Here is a 23,981-nt window from a genome sequence, read left to right as displayed (position 1 = left end):
AGGAAATCAGTCCTGAATATTCACTGGAAGAACTGATGCTGAAACTGAAACTCCAATATTTTGGCCACCTGATGTGAAGAACTGACTCATTGGAAAAGACCCTGATGCTGGGAAATATTGAAAGCAGGAGGAGAAGGGGACATCAGAGGATCAGATGGTTGGATGGCATCACTGACTTGATGGACATGAATTTGAGCAAGCTCCAGGAGTTGGTGATAGACAAGGAAGCCTGGCATGCTGCAGTCCATGTAGTTGCGAAGAGTTGGACATGACTGAGTGATTGAACTGACTGACAGAGGCCCTTCCTCCAAAGAGTCAGAAAGCAGAAGAGGGTCAGTTCCATAGAGGAAGGGTTTCTGGCCTGAAGGCAGTGAGGCTGTGGAGCCCCTGCAGGTGATATTGAATGCTCTCAAGGGGAAAGAGAGAGAGAGTAGGGATGCCAGGCCCCAACCCCCCACCCCCGTGTACTCTTTGTAGCAGAGCACCCCAAGTTGTTTGGCCCATGGAAGAATCAGCCTCCAGGCCCGTGTGATCTGATGGTGGAGCCCATACTTTGCCTAGAGGCTGACCCTGTTCCTGATTGCCCAAACCTCAAACTGTCCTTCCACTACCTTCTTCCCTCTAGGCAAGAATGAAGAAGTCTTGATGATTCATCTTAGATCACTAGATCTCCTAGACACCACTTATGTATGTCACCACCTGGCTCATGAAAGTTTCCTTATTGCTTCTGAAATCTAGCCATAAGCTGACTGCTATTCACTCATGAGCTTTCTCCCTCCCTCCACTTCTCCAGCCCCCTCCCCACTTCTTTCTCTAAGTTCTGGTCATCCTTTAAGGTCTAGTTTAACTCCCATCTATTCCAAGAAGCCCTCACAAGCAATTCCAACTATATTGGTCTGTCTTGTCTTTCTCTGAAAGCTATAACACAAAAGAGCATTTTTGCCATTTATGTTCATTTGCTTCATTTTCTGTAGTTGTTTTCTAAGTCTTTCCATGACTTAGGCTGGAAGTTTCCCAAGGGCAACAGCCAGAACTATTGCCTTTTTTTGGTTGGTAGGTATCCCTGACAGCACCTAGCAAAGTGTAATTTATTTGTTCATTCAAATATATTTATTGAGTATGTATTGAGTGTCAGGTATAGTTCTGAGTGCTGTGGATACAGCTGGGAACAAATCAGAGCAAATTCCCTGCCCTTCTGAAGCTTACTTTTGACTGTAGAGAGACAGAGTGACCCATGATGGGAGATAGGGAGTATTGATGTGGTTTTCAGTTTTCAAGGAGGTGGTCAGGGCAGGCCTCAATGAGCAATGATCTGAATGAGGGGAAGGAGTAGGGCAAGAAGTGGAGGACATAGGCAGGGCAAAGGCCCTGAGGCAGAAGTGCAATAGGCTTGTGTGAGGAAGGGACAGAAGGTTCCTGGGGCTAGAGGAGGGCACACTGGGGGAGAGCAGTTGGAAAGGAGGTTAGCAAGGCAGGATGGGGTAGGGCCTTGGAGGCCACTGGAGAGTTCTGAGGAGAGGAGTGCCTCATTGATTTCAAGAGTGGAGGTTCCCTAAAAAACTAAAAATAGAACTATCATAGGATCCAGCAATCCCACTTCTGGGCAAATATCTAGAGAAAACCATACTTCAAAAAGATACATGCATCCCAGTGTTCATTGCAGCACTACTCACAATAGCCAAGATATGGAAGCAACCTAAATGTCCATCAACAGAGGAGTGGATAAAGAAGATGTGGCACATGTATACAATGGAATATTACTCAACCATAAAAAGGAATGAAATTGTGCCATTTGCAGAGGCATGGACGGACCTGAAGACTGTCATACAGAGTGAAAGAAGTCATAAAGAGAAAAGAAAATATCGTGTAATATTGCTTATATGTGGAATCTAAAAAATAAAAGGCTACAAATGAACTTATCTACAAAAAAGAGAGTTACAGACATGGTTACTGGGAGGTAAGGGAGAGGGGGATAAAATTGAAAATTGGAATTAACAAATATACACTGCTGCTGCTGCTGCTGCTGCTGATAAGTCGCTTCAGTCGTGTTCGACTCTGTGCGACCCCATAGACGGTGGCCCATCAGGCTCCCCCGTCCCTGGGAGTCTCCAGGCAAGAACACTGGAGTGGGTTGCCATTTCCTTCTCCAGTGCATGAAAGTGAAAAGTGAAAGTGAATTCGATCAGTTGTGTCTGACTCTTCACGACCCCACGGACTGCAGCCTACCAGGCTCCACCATCCATGGGATTTTCCAGGCAAGAGTACTGGAGTGGGTCGCCATTGCCTTCTCCAAAATATACACTACTATATATAAAACAGACAACTAATAAGGACCTACTGTACAGTACACAGAACTCTACTCAATACTCTGTAATGGCCTATATGGGAAAAGAAGCTAAAAAAGAGTAGATATATGTACATGTATAACTGATTCATTTCGCTATACACCTGAAACTAATACAACATTGTAAATTATAACTCAATAAAATTTCTTTAAAGAGTCAATTTAATCAGTGCTGTCAAGTGTAAAGACATGGGTTTCAGGACACTGACAGAGACTCTGCTCAGCACCTTGCTACTCTGCCTAAGGTTAAATTCAGAGGATCCCATCACAGGCCTCTTGTGTCAACAGCATCGCCTTGAGTGTACCCCTGCAACATTTCTAGATGAAAAGCACTTGCTGAAGAGCAAAGAACCTATGAGTCAATTAAACCCAGACTGATCAGGTTACATCCATCTTTATAGTCTCCATGGTGCCACATCATGTCTTCCCTCTAGCCACCACAAATAAACTCAGAACTTGAGTAAGATTATTGTGCTTGCATACTATACACATGGCTTCCAGAGAAGCCCCTGATTGTTGTCCCTTCCAATCAGATTGCTGGCCCTAAGCTCCTTCTAGGTGGAAATCCTGGAATCACCCTGAACAGTCTCTGGCTTCCAGAAACCTGAATTCAGTGGGAAAAATGGACATGACTACAATCCTCTGTATTGTTTGCTACAGTAGAGGAATTTGTCAGGTGCCACGGGTACTCAGGGGCTTCCCAGGTGGTGCTAGTGGTAAAGAACCCACCTACCAAAGCAAGAGATGCAGGAGAAGAGGGTTTGATCCCTGGGTTGGGAAGACCCCCTGGAGGAGTGCGTGGCAATCCACTCCAGTATTCCTGCCTGGAGAATCCACATGGACAGAAGAGGCTGGTGGGCTGCAATCCAGTGGGTTGCAAAGAGTCAGACACAACTGAAGTGAGTTAGCACACAGCGCACATACACACACGCGACCTATAAGGGTGAGGCGATAAGTACCTGAATAGAACAGCAGAGGTGAAGATGGGAAGAGAGTAGATCTGAGAGGTGGTTTCCCATCTAAGTGTTGTTGTTGAGTCACTCAGTCGTGTCCGACTCTTTGCAACCCCATGGACTGCAGCATGCCAGGCTTCCCCGTCTTTCACCATCTCCTGGAGCTTGCTCAAACTCATGTCTGTCAAGTCAGTGATGCCATCCAACCATCTCATCCTCTGTCGTCCCCATCTCCTCCCGCCTTCAATCTTTCCCAGCATCAGGGCCTTTTCCAATGAGTCAGTTCTTCGCGTCAGGTGGCCAAAGTATTGGAGTTTCAGCTTCAGCATCAGTCCTTCCAATGAATATTCAGGATTGACTTCCTTTAGGATTGATTGCATTTAAGTGACTGCATGGCTAATCGGTGGAATGGGCAAACTATGTGCACTAGATCCAGGGAAGGGAGGTGTCAAGGATAAGTTTTAGCATTCATGTCTCACTGATTTTTGCTGGGCAGGGGGACGGTAGCTGGCTAGGGATGAAGTTCAAAAGATAACAGAGTATCCTAGCTCAGAATTTCTCAACTATTGTCTTTTTGAGCTGGGGAAGTCTGCTGTGGGTGATGGTCCTGTGCCCACTAGATGCTGGTAGCACACGCCCCCACACTTCAAATCATGTCTGCCCAAAATATCTCCAGACCATGCTGCCAAACATCCCCCACAGAGGCAAAATTGCCCGTTTGGGAACCATTGCTCTAGTGACAGGAGGGAAGTTCCCTGTTTACTATTTCCCTTTTTGCTTTGCTTCACAGTTGTGATGAGGGTCTGTTCTGGTTCTGCTTAATAAAACGTAGAAGACCTTTTGTGAGATCTTTGCCCAAGGAGCTAGAATTCTTGGTTAAGCCCTTGGTCTGTGCTGGGGTCTTGTCCTTTATGAACTTTGGAGGCAGCGTCTAACTGGATGGAAGGAGATTTGACGTTGGAAAGAAGGATACCATTCTCTCCTCCCAGATACTTTCTTGTGCCATTTTCTAGGGCTTCCCTGGTGGCTCAGCAGTAAAGAATCCACCTGCCAATGCAGGAGATGCTGGTTCGATCCCTGGGTTGGGAAGATCCTCTGAAGAAGGAGATGGCAGCCCACTCCAGTATTCTTGCCTGGGAGATCACATAAACAGAGGCGCCTGGAGGGTTATAAAGTCCAAGGGGTCACAAGGAGTTGGACATGAACAACAAGTCCTTTTCTAACTCCACTTACAGAAAAGAAGAAAGCCCTAGGGAGAAGGGTAAAGATCAAGAAAGCCAACTGGATGCACCAGTCAGCCCAGAACTCCAGCCTCACCTACTCAAAGCAAAAAGAGCTGTGATTGGGAGTCTCACACCCAAGTCATTAGGGCTCAATGGATTAAAGGTTAAAGCTCAACCTGATGTTGACTCATCAGGACTTTGATTACACAAAACCAAAATGAGAACTCTGTGTTTATTGCAGTCCCTGGAAAGTCTTCCTTTTGTCTTCATCTTCTTGCAGACCTGGGCAGTGGCCTAACTCAATCCAAGATGGTTTTTGAATAAATGTACACAGAGATTACAAATAAGAGTTTGATGTTGAAGAAATGGAGAAGGAAATGGCAACCCACTCCAGTATTCTTGCCTGGAGAATCCCGTGGACAGAGGAGCCTGGTGGGCTGCTGTCTATGGGGTCGCAGAGAGTCAGACACAACTGAAGTGACTTAGCAGCAGCTGAAGAAACAGCCTTCCTGACCCTTGCCTAGCTCTACCAAAAAATTCTTTTTTCAAATGTTGCTTGATGTTTAGGATCTGGAGGAAATGAAACCGACTTATATATAAGACTCTTGCTCAGGACAGCAAGGCAGGACTACCTCAGCCATGCCACTGCCTGCCTGGGTTTTTTTTTTTTTTCCTCACAGTGCTCACATTTTCAGGGCCTTTTCTGGAGGCTAATGACAAGTCATGATGCTATTTTCCAATCATTTGCTGCCATTACTGTTCATTTCATTAAGTACTTGCTCAGTCTATGCGAGACAGTGCCCATGGTGGCACTCAGCCAGTCCCCAGGGACTCCTGTTCCAACTGGAGACTTCTTTAAAGGCAGAAAATATAATCATTTTGGAAACATTATTATAAACTTATCGTATAATGTTTATAGCAAATGTCAACAAGTGTATGTGTGTGGTGATGGGGGAGGGGGTTCTTAGGTTAGAGGGTGACTGGCCTATTTGTGGGGGGATTTAGAAATAATAGTAATGTCTCAGTTCTGCTGGTTCTGATAGTTTACATAGTGTTTTCATAAACATTATTTTGTACAGTAATGTACACATGCAAGGGCTTCCCAGGTGGCTCAGTGGTAAAAAATCTGCCTGTCAATGCAGGAGACACAGGTTCAATCCCTGGGTTGGGAAGATCCCCTGGAGAAGGGCATGGCAACCTACTCCAGTATTCTTGCCTGGGAAATCCTATGGACAGAGGAGCCTGGTAGGCTACAGTCTATGGGGTCACAAGAGTCAGACACAACTTAAGCTATTAAACAACAACGACAAAAATACACAGTCAAGGATTTATTCTGAAAATTGAACCACAAGATTCAATATCTCAAGATTCAGAGCAGGCAGGCCTGCCTTCTGGAAGCCTCTCCTGCCTCTGCTCTCCCATAAGTTGTCCCTTCTTTGTGTCCCACAGTTCCCTGTTCTTGCCCTTATGATCTCCCCTCACAATGGCTGCAACTTTTTGTTGGCAGGGCCTGCTTTTAATGAGTGTCTACTTCAGTTTACTGAACTTGAGGGTCTTAATACCAAGAGTGAGGCCATTATTTTGAATAGGTTAAACATCCCCGTGCCCTTTGAGTAGACTCTGCATGTGGGTTAAATTGCTTCAGTCATGTCTGACTCTTTGTGACCCCATAGACTGCAGCCCGCCAGGCTCCTCTGTCCATGGGATTCTCCAGGCAAGAATACTGGAGTGGGTTGCCATGCGCTCCTCCAGGGGATCTTCCCAACTCAGGGATCAAACCCATGTCTAATGTCTCCTGTATTGACAGGCAGGTTCTTTACCACTAGCACCACCTGGGAAGCCCCTGGGTAGACTCTAGACTAGGTGTACTATCAGTATTTTTAATGCTGTACTTTTTGCAACAGATTTTAGGTGTGTAAATTGGCTTAATTCAACCAAAATACATCCCAGTTAGTGGGTCTCATCATACATCCAGACAAGACTCTTTTTTTTTTTGGCGGGGGTGGGGGGAGCATCCCAGGTGGCTCAGTGATAAACAATCTGTCTGCCAATGCAGGAGATGTGGGTTTGATCCTTGGGTCAGGAAGATACCCTGGAGAAGAAAATGGCAACCCACTCCAGTATTCTTGCCTGGAAAATTCCATGGACAGAGGAGCCTGGCGGGCTACAGTCCATGAGGTCACAAAGAGTTGAACACAACTAAGCACACAGCCCATAATGACAAAAGAATCCCCTCCCAATGGTGTCCATGACCTTATCCCAGACAACTGTGCATATGTTTGCTACCTTATATGGCAAAAGTGACTTTGCAGGTGTGACTAAATCAATGATTTTTTTAAAACTAATTTTTATTGACATATAGTTGATTTAAAATGTTGTTTTAGTTTCTACTGTACAGCAAAGTGAGTCAGTTATACATATACATATATCCACTCTTTTTAAGATTCTATTCCCATATAGGTCAGTGCAGAGTATTGAGTAGAGTTTCCTGTGCTACACAGCAGTTTTTTATTAACATAAATTAGGATTTTGAGATAGGAAGATGATCATGGATTATCTAGTAGGTCCTATCTATTTTTTCCCTTTTACATTAAAAATATTTTGTACACAATTTTTAAAAGATTACACTCCATTTACAGTTATTAGAAAATATTGGCTACATTCCTTGTGTTGTAGAATACATCCTTGCTACCTATCTAACACCCAATAGTTTGTACCCCACATGCTCCTACCCCAATCACTAGCTTCTCTATATCTGGTGGGTCCAATCAAATCACAAGGATTTTTATAAATGAAAAAGGAAGGCAGGAGGGTCAGAGTCAGAGAAAGAGATGTGACAAGAGAAGTAGAGGACTGAGTGGTGCAGGAAGTCTCTAGAAGCTTGAAAAGGCAGGGAAATAGATTCATCCTCAGAACCTCCAGAAGTGAACACTGTCTGCCTACAGCTTGATTTTAGTCCAGTGAGACTTCTGACCTCCAGAATTCTAATATGAATATAATAAAACTGGGTGGTTTAAAGCCACCAGTAAGTAAGTAAGTGTTATTCGCTCAGTTGTGCCCGACTCTTTGAGACCTCATGGACTGCCGCCCACCAGGCTCCTCTGTCCATGAGATTTTCCAGGCAAGGATACTGGAGTGGGTTGCCATTTCCTTCTCCATGGGATCTTCCCAACCCAGGGATTGAACCCGGATCTCCTGCACTGCAGGCAAATTCTTTACCAACTGAGCTACAAGGGAAATTTGTGATACTTTGTTATAGCAGCCACAGGAAAACTAAAGCATTCTTCCTCCATCCTCGTCATCCTTAATCCTCACAATCACCCACTTTCAACGTATTCAGTGCATGTTTTTCCAGCTCACCTTCCATCTCCCAATATATATCTATGAAAAATAAATGTGTAGAAAGTTGGCTGTGAGTTTTGAAAAATCCAAGTACATAGTATGGTACTCTGTTATGCTCAGACGCTCAGTCCTGTCTGACTCTTTGCAACCCCATGAACTGTAGCCCGCCAGGCTTCTCTGTCCATGGGATTCTCCAGGCAAGAATACTGGAGTGGGTTGCCATGCCCTCCTCCAGAGGATCTTCCCACCCAGGGATCGAACCTGGGTCAACTGCATAACAGAGGGATTCTTACCAACTGAGCCACCAGGGAAGCCCAGTATGGCACTGTCTCTCATATTTAAAATTTAGCTTCTTTCTTTCTATGTTCAGCTTAGCATTATGTATCACCAGCTTTCAAATATACCTTTCATCCCATTCACAGCACGCTCCCACCAAGTCCCCTCTTTGGTCTTCCAAGTGCACCGTGTGAAGTCAGGCCTGGGATTTCTAACCCTAGAGTCAGAGTTTAGGAAACAAGGGCTCAGAGGCCAACTATTGCAAGCCGAGACTCCAGAAGTCCAGGTCAAGGCTCCTTCCTGGAGGCCGCCCTGCCCTGCCCGGGTGCTCGGCTGGGCACGTCCGAGTTTCCTCCGGGCTGCACACCGTTCGCACCAAGCCCGGCGGCGCCGGGGCCGGCCCGCTCTGCCTGGCCGGCGATCGAACTCGCGCGGCGCGACGGAGGCTCGGCTGTCGCGGGGCCAGGTTTCGCGCCTCGGAAGCCGCTGCTGGAGCCGCGGGCGCCCCGCCCCTCCGCCGGCTCTGGCCCCGGGGTTACCTGCGGCCGGTGGGCGGGGCGGCCCTTCCCGTCTGCGCCGGCCCCCCCAGCCTCCAGGGCGGCGGAGCCGGGAAGTGGGAGAGGGAGCGAAAGAGGCGGAGACTGCGGCGGCTGCTGCCCGGCCGGGCTCCGAGCGAGGGGCTGCATGGAGCGGCCGGCGCGGCTCTGCGGGCTGTGGGCTCTGCTGCTCTACGCCGGCCGCGGCGGCGTGGCTGCGCCCGCGGGTGAGTACAGTCTCGCGGCCGGGGCAGCGGGAATCGCGGCCGAGAGGCCCGCCGAGGCGCCCGGGGCCGAGGGCCGCGGCGGGAGTCGGGGTCGAGGGCCCTCTCCAGGACATCCCGCGGCCGCGGCAGCAGGCGCCTTCCTCGCCCGGCTCGAGCTTGGGGGACCCGGGGCGACCGCGCTTTCCCGGATCCCGGGCGGCGGGGGCGGCGGGGCGGGAGGACGACGACTTGTCGCCGCACTTCCCTTGGCCGTCGGGCAGCGCCGAGGAGCCTGGCGCCAAGGCCTGGAGCCGAAAGGAGTTCGCGGGGTCGGGGGCGGGAGTGTCGCCCGTGGCCCAGAGAGGGGATGAGGGGCCGGGAGCCCGCGGGGACTTCGACCAAGGTCCGGGAGAGAGGGTGACGCGCCGAGGCTCCTTGCGCGGCGGGTCCAGCGAGGTGGCAGCAGTCGAAGGGAACCTCTGAAGCGCCTAGTCCCTGTAGGCAAAGGACGTGTCTCCTCTGGCGTACAAGAAATCCATGGGAAATCCGGAGCACCATCCGCGCGAATGCCTTTTTCTTTAGTAACCTTTATATTTTGGAATAATTTTCGATTTACAGAAAAGTTGCACAGATGCCAGTTCTCATATACTCCTCCCCTGGTGCGGCAATTTAAATTAATCAACCAGAGTTCCTGTGAAAACTTGGGGGGGGGCACTAATGAATTCCTGAGGGACAGATTTTGGCCTGAGCAACCTTCTGGACGTTTTTTTGGTGACGATAGTAGCTCCAAAGTTGATAGGTTTTGTCACGTTGACACAAACACCCACAATTTGTTTATTGCTTTTTCAACCGGTGCGTTGGGCTTTGAAACCCAAGTTGAAATGTTGATTAGGAAACTTGGATGCCCTCTATTGATGCAGTCAACAAAAACTATGCAGACTCTGCGTGCCCTGTGCCAGGCAGTGTTCTAGGGGCAGAGAATACAGCGGTGAGCAAAACAGATCAAGTCCTTGCCCTTTGGAGCTGGTATGCTATTGGTAGAGTCGGAGTAAGGGGGGGGGAAAGTAAAATATAAGGTATGTTAGAGGGCAATAAGTACTATGGAGAAAAACAAAGCAGTCTAGGGGTTTGCCATTGTAAATAGGGTGGACTACATAGACTGCCACTGAAAAGGCGGCATTCGAGTAGAGACTTGAGGAAAGTTTGTAGTTTGTCAGTCATTCATTCAAGTGCCTGCCTTCTTTAGTACTGAGCCAGATTTTGTGCGTTGGCTTAGAGCCTTAGAATATATTGTGTAATCGTTGTGCCCCCCCCCACGCTCCTAGTTCACTTGAGGGGGATCTGATTTCCATAATCATGGGGCAGCTACACTCCAGAGAAGGGAGGGAGGTCACCCATCCCATTGGTTGTTGTCATTTAGTTACTCGGTCATGTCCAACTCTCTTGCGGCCCCATGGACTGTAGCCCTCCATGCCCCTCTGTCCATGGGATTTCCCAGGCAAGAATATTGGGGTGGCTTGCCATATCCTTCTCCAGGGGATCTTCCCGACCCAGGGATCAAACATCTCCTGCATTGCATTGTATTGCAGGCAGGTTCTTTACCACTGAGCCAGCAGGGAAGCCACCCATCTCCTTAGTCTCCTGATTTTCACGGTGCTACTCCAGTCCCCTCCCTCCTCCAGACTCCCTCTCCCACACACCTCACACCTGGAACAACAAACAGCTGACTCTAGCTAATACTGGCAATCCCCAACTTAATCAGTTTTGTCACAGAGCTTCATTGGCGACTTGGTTACTTAGAAGTACAGAAACTTTTTCCCATTGGAAATATTGATACAATTGCATTAAGATATGGTGGGGGGAGAAAAAGCAAAACAAAACAGGGGACTTGACTATTATAATGGTCTGACCTTTCCCAGCTGTGGGGCTTCAGGACTGGTCATTTCCCTCCCTTGTGCAACAGTGTTCTCTGTGAAAGGAGACTGAACTCCGTAAGTTTTAAGGGGTCCTCCAGCTCTAATCTTTTGAGTGTTTATAAAAATGATTAGGTTACCAGCTTAGTTTTAGTCTGTTTAGATTGGTAAGCCCACATTGTGGCATTCTTAATAACAACTAGTGTTTATATAGTGTTTACTCTATGCCGGGCAGCGTTCTAAGTTTTCCACTTGACCTATTTCATCTTTCCACAGAACCTTTACTGTTGGTGCTGTTACCATTCTTGTTTTGTATGGGAGGAAACTGAGGCACAGCAAGGCCCAGAGGCTTGCCCAGAGGCTTGTAGGTGGTAGACTGCAGGAGAGAGCTAGGCTTCTGACCCCAGCAGTCACTTCCAGAGACCATGCCCCTAACCACTGCATTCAGTGCCTCTCTCTGCAGAAATGAGGGGAGTCCTTGGCTGGGAGGGGGGCTGGGCCTCTCCCAGAGCAGCAGGGCAGGACTGATGGGCATTCACGCAAGTATGTACAGGCCATTGGTAAAAAGCGAATGATCATGTATTGGAGACTTGCTTTATGACTGTCAGACTGTGTAGTCCAAACAATAAGTACCATGACATTCAGAAGAGGGGAAACTGAGGGCTGGGAATTCTGAGGAAGAACTAAAATTTGAGCTAGACTTTTAGGGTGGGTGACATTTGAGTTGGTGGAGGAGGTTATTCCCAGTTCGGGAGGAGAGCAGGAGCAGAGGCCCAGAAGTAATGGTGGCGGTGCCCCTGTGGGCTCAACGAGGAGCCTGGCTTGGCAGGAGGGTGCATTGGCCAAACCAGTCAAGGCAGAAGGGCTTCATTTGCCCTTGAATCTGAGTTGGGGTGCAGAGGGAGGAGATGACACTGGAGGAGAAGTCAACAGGGAGACTTGACTGAGTGTGGGGCTGGGGGGGTTACCAGAGTGCAAAGCTCCGCAGGAATCTAGGATTGGAGGTGGCCCCTAGAAAGATGGATCAGGCACACCTTCTTTCCAGGCTCGGGCCTTACTGCTGTATGTCTGCCTGCCTCACGGGACCCAGCAGAGCACCTGAGTATGATCAGGATAATTAAGAGAGGTGTTGCAAGGAAAGCACTGAAAGAGGTTGATGATTGAGATGTAAAGGAAAGAGATGGATGATTCACGTATGACTCGTGATTTCCTTGACTTTTCCCGACATATGCATGCTTCTGCCAGCTCCTGTGACTGAACGAGAGAGAGCACAAGCTTTGCGTTAAGCCTTATTATTAGAGACAGCATTGATCATATTAATTCAGAATTAGAATGGGATCTTGTGCTAGATGACCATACAGACTCACTTGAGGTTTGAAGTTTAGTCAAGGTAGTTAACTTGAGTCCCCCTGGCCTTCCCACTTCCCTTTCCGGTCAGTGATCAACCCCTAAGAAATGATTGGAATTAGGTGCCTAAGAAAAGTTTATCAGGCAGATAAGCTTGTTCTGTCTCTAAGGCCATGGGCAGATATCAATTCTATAGAAAACCAAAGCAACTGTTCAGAACTGTTGGTCTCTTCAAAAAGAAAGAAAGCACATAGCATGTATTTACATAGCCCTTGTTCTGTGCCAGGCACTGTTTGGGGCTTTTCATCTGTAGTAACTCATTTAATCCTCATAATAACCATTTTCTTTGGTTATAATTATCATCTTCATGTTATAGAGGCAGAGAGAGGCAGAGAGGTTAAGTAACTTGCCGGCTAGTAAGTAACAGAGCTGGCATCTGAGTTCAGGCAGCCTGGCTCCATAGTCCATGCTCTTAATCACTACACTACGCTGAAATGAAATGTCTTACAGATGAAGAGTTGTTACAGAGCTTTACCAGAAGCACAGTCTCCACTTGTTTATGAATATGTCTGGATGTATTATACCCACATACATGTATTCAGATACGTTTAAACATTTGCAGATTGTATTTAAACTTTCTGTGAGTGTGTGTGTTTTAAAGTATAGGAAGTAGAAGAATCTCAAGAGAAATGGAAGGAACTATTAGGAAATAAAAGGATGGCAGAGAGCCACAAGTACCCTAAAATGCAAACGAGTTAGAAGATCTGACTAAAGGATATGTGTGTGTGTGTGTGTGTGTGTGTGTGTGAATTGCTCAGTCGTGTCCTACTCTGCGACCCCATGGACTGTAGCCCACCAAGCTCCTCTGTCCATGGAATTCTTCAGACAAGAATACTGGAGTCAGTTGCATTCCCTTCCCCAGGGGATCTTCCTGAGCCAGGGATGTACTTCAGAACAAATGGGCAAAAAAGAAATCCATTTGAGAGATGGGAAATACCAAGGTTAAAAAATAGATTTTAAAAAGTCTTAAACTGCCTTGAAAATTGGGGTATGATTTAAAGCGAACCATAAATAGGTAATATTTTTATTGTGAGGGCTTTAATTTCTGTGTGGGAGTGGGAGGTGGGTGAGAAGGCGGTATATCAGGAAGGGCTAAACCAGCTATCCTGGACTTTTGGTGCAGTGCGTTTCTGGAAACTGCACAGTAAGGGAGATAATCCTAAAGTAGAGTGTGGTCTCCAGTAGGAACAAAGTTTTCATTAAAGGCTGTATACCTGATAAATGATTTGTCTCTAAAAATATCATTGACATGATGTCAGAAAGGCTGAAATGGACTAACTGTATATTAAGTCCTAACTTAAATCCTAACTTTTAATCACTTAAAATCTTAAAATCATTGTCACCTGAGCCATTGGTGCCCCCTGGCACCAGCTGGGTTTAAATGCAGTGCAATAGGAACTCCCTGCTTCCACAAGGACTTGGCCTGCTATGGGCTGCTCCTCCCCACAGCTGGGCCCTTGGTCTACCTTTCAGAAATGCTAATGGTAGTTGAGTCAGGAATGGTGGGCTGAATATTGAGAATTCAGGGCCGGTGCAGGCTGCCATGTAGAAAACTGATTTTGGGGGGAATCACAACTACATAGTGCCTGTCAGGTTGATGTTTTGGGACAGATGGCATTTTTTTGTTCAGTTAAAAAGGAAGGTAATGCTATAAATATTGCATATCATGTAAGAGGCCCAGAGCACTCCAAAGTGTTGGCATACAGTATAAAATATAACTACCTATTGATAAGTTAATATAGCTGTAGTCCTTAAGTAGTTAATAATAATTAAGTTTCCATTAGTTTAAATAACTGAGTTTTGGAATAATTTTCAACTTATAGAAAAGTTGCAAAGATAGTACAGAGAAGCCCTTATCCAGTCTCTGGGGTGTGATTTTGGTAGTCCTGGCCTCAGGAGAAGTTCTCGGGAAAGTTTGAAATGATATTTCCTTTCCCTCTCTGTTTCCTTCCCTGCATTTGGCAGAAGCATGAAAACTTCCCCCTGGTCCTAGAGCTGAGTCCAAAATAATAGAGTCAGTAAATACTTGGTGGAGACAGTGGTGAGTTTTCTCCAAATGAAACACATTTTTCAAGACATTGGTTCACTGTTTCTCCTCTTCTCTTCCCTCTTCAGATTCGCCAGAGCTACAGTTCCAGCTGTTTAGTGTCAGACCTCAGGGGAGCAACCAGGGCTGTTAAATCTCTCTCTCTCAGTACTTCTTTGGAATAGTCATAAAAAAAAATTACCAGGTCACGTTAGCAAGCACAGTTAAAGATGAGCCGCTTCAACACATTCGCAGAACTGCTGAGAGGGAAGTGTCTATATCGAGTGCCCTTTGGTGAGCAAGTGTAGGAGACGCCAAATACCCACAGGAGGAAAAGTTGGATGTTTAAGAATATACTGTCCTCTGGGTTCACCCTATAGCAGGTGATGCGTCCTGGGAGCCACACTTTCTGGGTTTGCATCTCAGCTCTGTCATTTACCAGCCGTGTGATATTGGGCAAGTGACTCAAAGCCCTTGTCTGGGTTGCCTCATCTTTACAAGCTGATAGTCCCTGTCTCCTAAGGTTGTGAGGACTGAGCGGAGTCGTTTGTGGAGAGTACTTAGGATACTACCTGGGTCAGTAAATGTTAGCTCTCATTAACTCAGTTTTATGATTCCTGGCCTGTAGGACTTGGAGGAAAAATGAAATGAACCACTGAAAACACTGGCTGCTGTTGATAAATGTGTTTCCTGTGCTTGATTTGAACAGAATCTCAGCCACCTGTGACAAATTTGAGTGTTTCTGTTGAAAACCTCTGCACCATCATATGGACATGGAATCCTCCTGAGGGAGCCAGTCCGAATTGTAGTCTAAAGTATTTCAGTCATTTTGGCAACAAACAGGATAAGGTAAGTTTTCTGGAACAGATCACACTGATAAGGTAAAGTGAACAACTGTGAGTTGGAGCTAAGAATGAGCCACATTCTAATCTCACTTCAAAGTTGGATTTTTAGTTTGAGTCGTGTCCAGATTTTTTTAACTGGGAAAATTATGGAAACAGCTATGTCCAAAACTGAATATCAGAAAATATTTGCTAATCAAATACAGTTGAGGTTATCACTCTCTTAGGAAATATTAAGTATCGTTGTCTAGTAGGCACTCCATAAATAATTAATTACATTAAAATTGGTTCCTATAGGCACTCCATGAATAATTATGTTAAAATTGGTTTCTGTGTTGCTGCCTGAAGCATTGTATTTATATAAGACTCTCAGTTTCTCAGGGAATTTTCTCATTTACCATCTCATTAATCACATGCACAGGTAGATATGCAAGATCTATGTGATGTCAAAGAAAATGGCCATATGGAAAGTGAAAAAAATAAGATGTCCGTGACAGGTGGGATTGACTAGAAGATTCCCTGATGTTTGAGGAAAAATGAGAGAAACTTTCAGCTTTTCTCAGTCGGATGTGCAACCGATTTCAGTGAATTTTTGTTAACAAGATTTCGGATTCTTTATGATAATCGTATTTAATGGAAATTTCTCTTAAGAACCTTATTGGTTTGTAGCCCCTTATAATTGACAGGTTCCTCAAACCATCATATTGTCTGTTCAGAACTGTTTTATACCTGTATATACTCCTTGGTTTTTGCATCTGCAAACTCAACTAATTGCAGGTGGAAAATATTCAGGAAAAAAGAATCCCAGAAAGTTCCAGAAAGCAAAACTTGAAGTTTTCAAACTGGCAACTATTTCCATATCATTTACATTGTATTAGGTATTAGAAGTCATCCAGAGATGATTGAAAGTATAGGAGAGGATGGGCAGAGGTCATATGCAAACACTAGGCCATTTTAAATAAAGGACTTGAGCATCCACACATTTTGGTGTCCACAGGAGGTCCTGGAACCAATGCCCCTGCCATGTAACAGGGGTGACTCTATCTTCTTTCAGTGTGTGGGTGGGGAAGATGGAGGATGTTTGGGGTTGAATTTGCCCAGGATTTTGAGGAGGCCAATGAGAAGTTATTATTAATGACAGTACTTTGGCTCAGTGAACTGTGGAATCATCATGTCCAGACAATTTGGTGGCAGGAAGAGTCTGGAGAACTAGTTAGTGCACTGTGCAGCTAGCTCAGTGGCCTGGGGTAAAGTCCTTAACCTCTCTGAGCCTTCATTTCCTTGTATGTAAACTGTGGCTTTACACTTCTCTGGCTTGCTGGGATACCAAAACTAATGTATGGGAAAGCTTAATGAAGTGAGGATGGAATGGGCTCTCCCTCCCGAGGGGAACTTGCTAATCTGCCTTCCCACAGAGGTGTTAATTATAGTTTAGATGTCTATTGATAAGAGGCTGGTCAGTTCCAAGTATTTGCCTTTTAAGAGAGGTCCTCCAAATGCGGAAGCCAGTGAAACTCTGGTAGACCAGTTCCCCTTTTCACACTGTTGGCTTCCTCTTGTTCCTAAGGACGGGCCTTAGACAGTTGGAGTCTTAGTGACAGCTTCTGGTAGTTCAGCCTTGAGAAATTCCAGAAAAGACCCTTTTTAGTGAGTCACCTATATAATATAACTGAAACCCCCAGGAGAGGTCACCATCTTTCTAACAAGGTCTTGTTCATTAGCCTGTCAGCCATGCTCAAGGATCAGTCGGCTAGATATGCCAACATGCCAGCCTAGAAATGGGGCTGACACCTCAGTATAGTTTCAGAAACTTAGACATTAAAGTAACTTTAGGAGGCAGTGGAATCAGAATTGGGTTGGAAATTTTGTCTCTTCCCCTTTCAAGTCTTGTGGCCTTAGGCAGGCAAGTCATTTAACTTATCTCAGCCTGAGCCTTCATTTTCTTGTTTGTAAAATGCTGGGGTCGGGTGAGGGGGAAGCTGGTAAAAATACTTACTTCATATGAACGGTGTACATTTATGAAAGGAGATAATGTTTGTGATATACTTGGAACAGAGTTAGTGTTCAGTAATTGTTAGCTTTTATTATGATTACTGTTAGATTAAATCATGTAAAATTGTTTCTTTTATAGGTCATATGTATGGTTCAACCAGTATTATTGTTTAATCTTGGTCCCTCCCTTTTGCTCCCAAAGAAACCTATAAAGGGTGGCCTCTGCCTAAGGCCTACTCATTTATTGCAGCCATTTGTAGCATTGAAGGCTACCAATGTCAGGATTGTGATAAACACAGATTATCCCTTCCAATCAGTGATGGGGGATTTCCTGTCTGATCCTTTTGAAGTTTACAATCCTGAGGCTGAGAATCAAAGGCAGGAGAGATTTTCTTCCCCTCTCTCTGTCCTTTGAATATAGCATTAACGTCATGAGACCACACCGGGATGTATATATTGTTATTGTTTAGTCACTAAGTCGTGTCTGACTCTTTGCAACCATGGACTGTAGCCTGCCAGGCTCCTCTCTCCATGGGATTTCTCAGGCAAGGATACTGGTGTGGATTGCCATTTTCTTCTCCAGGGGATCTTCCTGACTCAGGGACTGAACCCACATCTCCTGCTTGGCAGGTGGATTCTTTTCTACTGAGACACCAGAGAAGGCCCATGGGGTGTATATATGCTTTGAAGCATATTGATGCAGTGGCGTTATAATAGTTTGTATGTGTTATGGTGTTTTTGTGACCATCTAATGGTCCCAAATTGCTAAATGAGGTAAATCATTGAGGTCATTTTCAGTCTTCAGATTGGAGAAACATTAATATGAGACATAGAGAATCGTAGATAATTTTTTTTAAAAAAATAGAAGACTAGTTCAAGTGGCTGCCCTCCACCAGTGTTTTAGCGATATCTAACCTGATCTCGCCTCAGATTTTAGATTTCTTTCATCACCAAGAGACAGGTGAGTCTCACTCGGTGAATAAATTAAAAGGCTGTTGTTCTGTCTAGGCATCCAAAGAGGCTAAAGTTCAAGCTGGCCCCCCTTTCCTTCTGAGAAAGGATTAGGAAATGGGAAAGCTGCAACCTAGCCAAATGAACATGGTCTTGAGGGGGAGAGATCGGCTCAGGACTCTGGCCTTGATTTTTGATAAATTTTCAAAGGAGCCCAGACTCTCTGAGGGGTGGAGCATAATGTCATAGAGCAGCTACCAGTAGAATGAGTCACCACAGCTGAAAGTCACATGGGAGCCATCAGACATACTTCATCAAGATCTGCTGGGAGGGATTTGGTTCCTGCTCTGATAGAGAGAGGCACACTTGACTTGGCAGTCATTGACAATGGGGATTCCTACTTTATTCATGCCAGTTTAATATTATTTGCCTTGAGCTTCAGAAGATAACTTTTTTTAAGTATTTTATCTTTTCCCCTACCATGTCTTTTCTAAGTTATTTTATTATTCATATGCCCAAAACAAAAGGTTCAGATTTAGGTACTAAAGTATGTTTTTAATTTAAGAAATTCCATTTATTAAAAATATTTGTGCAATAAAACTCCTCAGCCCACTCACTGGAACAATATCTAGTATAATAAGAGAACTGAGATTTTTTTTTTTTTTTATAAATTTATTTATTTTAGTTGGGGGCTAATTACTTTACAATATTGTAATAGTTTTTGCCATACATTGATATGAATCAGCCATGGGTTTACATGTGTTCCCCTTCCTGGACCCCCCACCCACCTCCCTCCCCATCCCATCCTTCTGGATCATCCCATTGCCCCGGCCCTGAGCCCTTGTCACATGCATCGAACATGGAATGGTGTTCTGTTTCACATATGATAATATACATGTTTCAATGCTATTCTCCCAGAACGTCCCACCCTCACCTTCTCCCTCAGAGTCCATAAAATTGTTCCATGCATCTGTGTCTCTTATTCTGTCTCGCATATAGGGTTATCGTTACCATCTTTCAAATTCCATATATATGCATTAGTATACTGTATTGTTGTTTTTCTTTCTGGCTTACTTCACTCTGTATAATGGGCTCCAGTTTCATCCATCTCAGTAGAACCGATTCAAATGTATTTTTTTTAATGGCTGAGTAATATTCCATTGTGTATATGTACCACAGCTTCCTTATCCATTCGTCTGCTGATGGACATCTAGGTTGCTTCCATGTCCTGGCTATTGTAAACAGTGCTGCGATGAACATTGGGGTACACGCGTCTCTTTCAATTCTGGTTTCCTCGGTGTATATGCCCAGCAGTGGGATTGCTGGGTCATATGGCAGTTCTATTCCCAGTTTTTTAAGGAATCTCCACACTGTTCTCCATAGTGGCTGTACTAGTTTGCATTCCCACCAACAGTGTAAGAGGGTTCCCTTTTCTCCACACCCTCTCCAGCATTTATTGCTTGTAGACTTCTGGATAGCAGCCATTCTGACTGGTGTGAAATGATACCTCATTGTGGTTTTGATTTGCATTTCTCTAATAATGAGTGATGTTGAGCATCTTTTCATGTGTTTGTTAGCCATCTGTATGTCTTCTTTGGAGAAATGTCTGTTTAGTTCTTTGGCCCATTTTTTGATTGGGTCATTTATTTTTCGGGAATTCAGCTGCAGAAGTTGCTTGTATATTTTTGATATTAATTGTTTGTCTGTTGCTTCATTTGCTATTATTTTCTCCCATTCTGAAGGCTGTCTTTTCACCTTGTTTATAGTTTCCTTTGTTGTGCAAAAGCTTTTAATTTTAATTAGGTCCCATTTGTTTATTTTTGCTTTTATTTCCAATATTCTGGGAGGTGGGTCATGGAGGATCCTGCTGTGATTTATGTCGGAGAGTGTTTTGCCTATGTTTTCCTCTAGGAGTTTTATTGTTTCTGGTCTTACGTTTAGATCTTTAATCCATTTTGAGTTTATTTTTGTGTACGGTGTTAGGAAGTGTTCTAGTTTCATTCTTTTACAAGTGGTTGACCAGTTTTCCCAGCACCACTTGTTAAAGAGATTGTCTTTTCTCCATTGTATATTCTTGCCTCCTTTGTCGAAGATAAGGTGTCCATATGTGCGTGGGTTTATCTCTGGGCTTTCTATTTTGTTCCATTGATCTATATTTCTATCTTTGTGCCAGTACCATACTGTCTTGATGACTGTGGCTTTGTAGTAGAGCCTGAAGTCAGGCAGGTTGATTCCTCCAGTTCCATTCTTCTTCCTCAAGATTGCTTTGGCTATTCGAGGTTTCTTATATTTCCATACAAATTGTGAGATGATTTGAGAACTGAGATTTTTTCATTGATGATTCTCACTGATGGCATTTGACCATGCATTTTCCCCCGTGTGTCCTCAAAGGGCAAACGCAGTTTCCACACAAGAATTATCGAGGATTCTTGGTCAGGGCGGCTCCTTCAGGGGTATATGGGACTTTTGCTCAGTAAAATAGTGTGGTTAGTGAAATGTGCGTTCAGAGCTTCCCTGGCATCATCACCATCAATCCTGGGACTGGTCGTCAGCTTCACAGGTTGAGAAACCTCATTTCCTCAGCACACATTCATCAATCTAGGGCCAGTTCCTTACTTCATCATGGGAACAATAATGCCAAAACATTCTCAAGAGTCTTTTGAGAAACCTCATTTCCTCAGCATGCATTCATCAATCCAGGACCAGTTCCTTACTTCACCATGAGAACAATAATAGTGAAACAGTCTCGAGAGGCTTCTGTTGGCAGAGCTGGTATGTTCCATCCCTGTAGGCAGCAACTATATGGAAAGCCAAATGATAAGTAGGTTCCTTGGCAAGGAGTCAGGAATTTGTTGTGAAAATGTACTTGGCTCAGAATAGCTGGAGGCACCACTGAGGGTAGGCATGGCTTTGCTGCTGGGACAAACCTACTCAATGTTCATGGACCAAAACACCTTTTCTCCCCATCACAATTTTGTTTGCAGACATTTCTTTTTCTTTTCTTCCAGGGCTGACCAACTAACTCCTCTTTTATAGTGCTGTCTTGCCTAGTCCATAGAGCTATTCAGTGTCTCATAAAGTGTTTTTTTTTTTTCCCCGTGTCTTTGCTATGGTTTGTTGATTGATGATTGGCTGGCTACCTCTCAGAGGACATCCTTGGGTCCTCATTTTGAGAATCTCTCACAGTTGCCTTCATGCTCAGCTCCTGGCAGACGTGTGAAATGGCAGAGTAGCCCCCTTAGAGTGGTAGATAGAGGTAACTCTGACAAAATTTCCCCTTCATGGCTCTTAGCACGTATATAAAAGGAAATGCCATTTCCAACTTGAGTCAGAAACTATTACAAAACAGGAAGCGCCTTGGAACTGTGATTAAAAGCAGCTCTGTTCTTAATAATTCCAACTCTGTCACCTTGGAAAATGTGAATTTCCTGAAGAGTCCTTTAATCTCATTATTCTAAATCATAATAACAAGATTTGTGATTTTTATCTGTAGGCTGTCTATGAGCTGGCTTTCTGTGGTTCCACAAAGCTTATCTACCTTTCAGAATAAGAATGTACTGCACTCAGTGCATATAACATCAGCCCTTATCATTCTTATGTCTATGTGAGATCGTCAAAATGGTCAGTGCAGAAAGATGTTTGGTGAAAAGTCGTTCCTCAGCCCTCAGGCTCCCCTTCTTTACTTCCTCTCCTCAGAGGTGACCAGAGTTGCCAGATTCTTAGACCAGTTCATTTGACCTTAATCTTGATGTTATACTGCATCTACTTGGAATTGAATTTTGATAATCTCACTGTGTTTCCTTTGAGATTGCTCTTAGACAGTTGACATGTTAGCATGATAGGTTTATAGAAAATGTCATGATGTTTATACATGAAAATGTGGGATAACTGTCTTTTGTTTCTACCAGAGTTTCTCAATGGTGGCACTACTGCCATTTGATGCAGGATAATTCTTTGTTGTGGAGTGAGGGAAGGCTGTCGTATGCCTTGTAGAGGGTTTAGCAGCATCCTTGGCCTCTGCCCACTAGATGCCAGTAGCAGTTCACCCTGCTCCCCTCCCCCCGCCCCCTGCTGCCGGTTATGACAACTAAACATGTTTCTAGACATCAACAAATGTCATCAAGGGGTGGGAGAACAGAATCACACCCAGTTGAGAATCACTGAACTGGATACCATTTGCTAACTTTTCATTTTCTTTACACATTTCAGCATGCAAATGTTTTCTTACATAAATGTATTTCTGTGCATTGGCTGCAGCAATACCTTTTAAATTTCTTTACCTTAGAAAATTGCTCCAGAAACTCATCGTTCAAAAGAAGTGCCCCTGAATGAGAGGATCTGTCTGCAGGTGGGGTCCCAGTGCAGCACCAATGAAAGTGAAAAGCCCAGCATTTTGGTGGAAAAGTGCATCTCGCCCCCTGAAGGTAACAACTGAAAGCACTATCTCTTGGCATTTAGAGAATACATCCAAATTATCTACCTGCTTATGTTCAGTGTTCATTAATTCATTCCATTTCCAAACACTTGAGTCTAATAAGTGTTAGGGACTTGTATTAGATGCTGACAACACACTGATAACTGTGAGATGCTCACAAACAACTTGAATGACCATCCCTGGTAGTTATAGAGTACTGAATAATTTGGAAAGTAATACACACTGGCACACCCTCACACACACACATGCACACATACACACACACATGCCTTTCCCCTGAATCGAGCTTCTTAAGCTTATTCTGTGAAATGACAAAGGTGTGTATTATTATCCTGATTCATTTTATGAGGAAGAAGGAAACTGAGTGAGTTGTGTTGATCTTCAGATCCTAGGTCCAGTGCCTTAAAAAAATAACAAAAATATTATCTCATTATGTAGAGAGATTAGTTTGATATACATATCAAAAGGATATATTTGGAGAAAGATATTTAAAGAGGCAAGTGGGCATAGTTCCCTAACTCTGACTCAAGACCAGCCCTCAGAAAGGCTGTCAAGTAGTCAAGTTGATCATTGTCCCCAAACTCCCTTCCCATCCATCCCCCAGTGTCCTTCTGGCTCCTATGTTACATGCAGGGAGTAGCATATACGTACAAAGAGCATGGCTACCAGAGCCCAGATGTCAAAGTTTAAATCTCAGCTCTGCCAACTTCTAGTCATGTACCCTTAGGCAGATCACTTTGCCCCTTCTCTCTCTAGTTTCCTCATCTGTTAAAAGGGGACAATGATAGTACCTACCTTGCAGGAGTGTTGAAAGGATCACATAAATCAGTATATGTGAGGTGCTTAGAGTAATGCCCAGCAAAGAGTAAATGCTAGATATATATTATCATCATATTATGTTGCCCTTTGCTTGGGCAGGGTCCCATCTCCTACCTCCAAACCTTAGCACTACATGACTTGTGTTCCAGACCATTCTGTCTACCTGCCTTTCACAGATCAAAAGTATATGAAGTAATATTTGTAAAATTATAAAATTCAGTATGGGTAAGAGGCTGGGAGCATGGTTTATAACAACTTAACCTCCCCTATTCTCCTTTCCTGAGGAGTTTAATAATCCGAATAAAGCCTAAACTGTATTATGACCAAAAGGTGGTTGGTGATACAAAAAATTGTAATATGATAAAAAGTAGCCTTTTAAGGATCACGAGGGATAGCAGGTTTGAATTTTAAACAAAGGCGTTTAATTTAGAGATGTTATATCTTAACTTAAAAGGCTTTCTAAAGGTAGAGATTTCAGATCAATGAGATTTTCTGGCTCCTAAGACCAAAACACACAATAGGCAGTGACTAAGAGTTATATTTTGCTTACCTTTCCCCAGATTGCTTCAAGAGGAATGTTTGTTTAATTTTTAAAACAAGATGTGTCAGTATTGCTGAAATGACAGGAAAGTAAATTATAACTCAGTAAACGTATTTTTTTAAAACAATAGGTAGATATAATGGTTGTTTATGTTTTCACATTCATTTGGGAAACA

The 23,981-nt window shown here is 44.4% G+C and overlaps 1 protein-coding gene and 1 non-coding gene across 6 annotated transcripts in view; both read left to right on the top strand.

Moving 5' to 3' along the window:
- Positions 1–8,760: 8,760 nt before the first annotated feature.
- IL13RA1 (interleukin 13 receptor subunit alpha 1) overlaps positions 8,761–23,981 on the top strand; it is a 74,306-nt gene continuing 59,085 nt past the window's right edge. For all 5 annotated transcript variants that reach the window (XR_014075625.1, XR_014075626.1, XR_014075627.1 and 2 more), the window contains exons 1-3: positions 8,761–8,901; positions 14,936–15,075; positions 22,297–22,435. Coding sequence is in view for 2 of the 5 variants with exons in the window: in XM_081564417.1 (XP_081420543.1) it covers positions 8,823–8,901; positions 14,936–15,075; positions 22,297–22,435 (358 nt within the window). In the remaining 3 variants the exon portion in view is untranslated. The remainder of the gene's footprint in view (positions 8,902–14,935; positions 15,076–22,296; positions 22,436–23,981) is intronic.
- LOC145537303 (small nucleolar RNA SNORA35) lies at positions 13,532–13,661 on the top strand. The gene has a single exon (XR_014076326.1). It is a non-coding gene; the product is annotated as a small nucleolar RNA SNORA35 (small nucleolar RNA).

Source organism: Giraffa tippelskirchi, chromosome X (assembly GCF_054371585.1).
Source record: "Giraffa tippelskirchi isolate mGirTip1 chromosome X, T2T-mGirTip1v1.2.pri, whole genome shotgun sequence".
NCBI classification, from domain to species: Eukaryota; Metazoa; Chordata; class Mammalia; order Artiodactyla; family Giraffidae; genus Giraffa; species Giraffa tippelskirchi.
The sequence above is the reverse complement of the archived record's forward strand: the minus strand, read 5'-3'. Positions and strand labels throughout refer to the sequence as shown.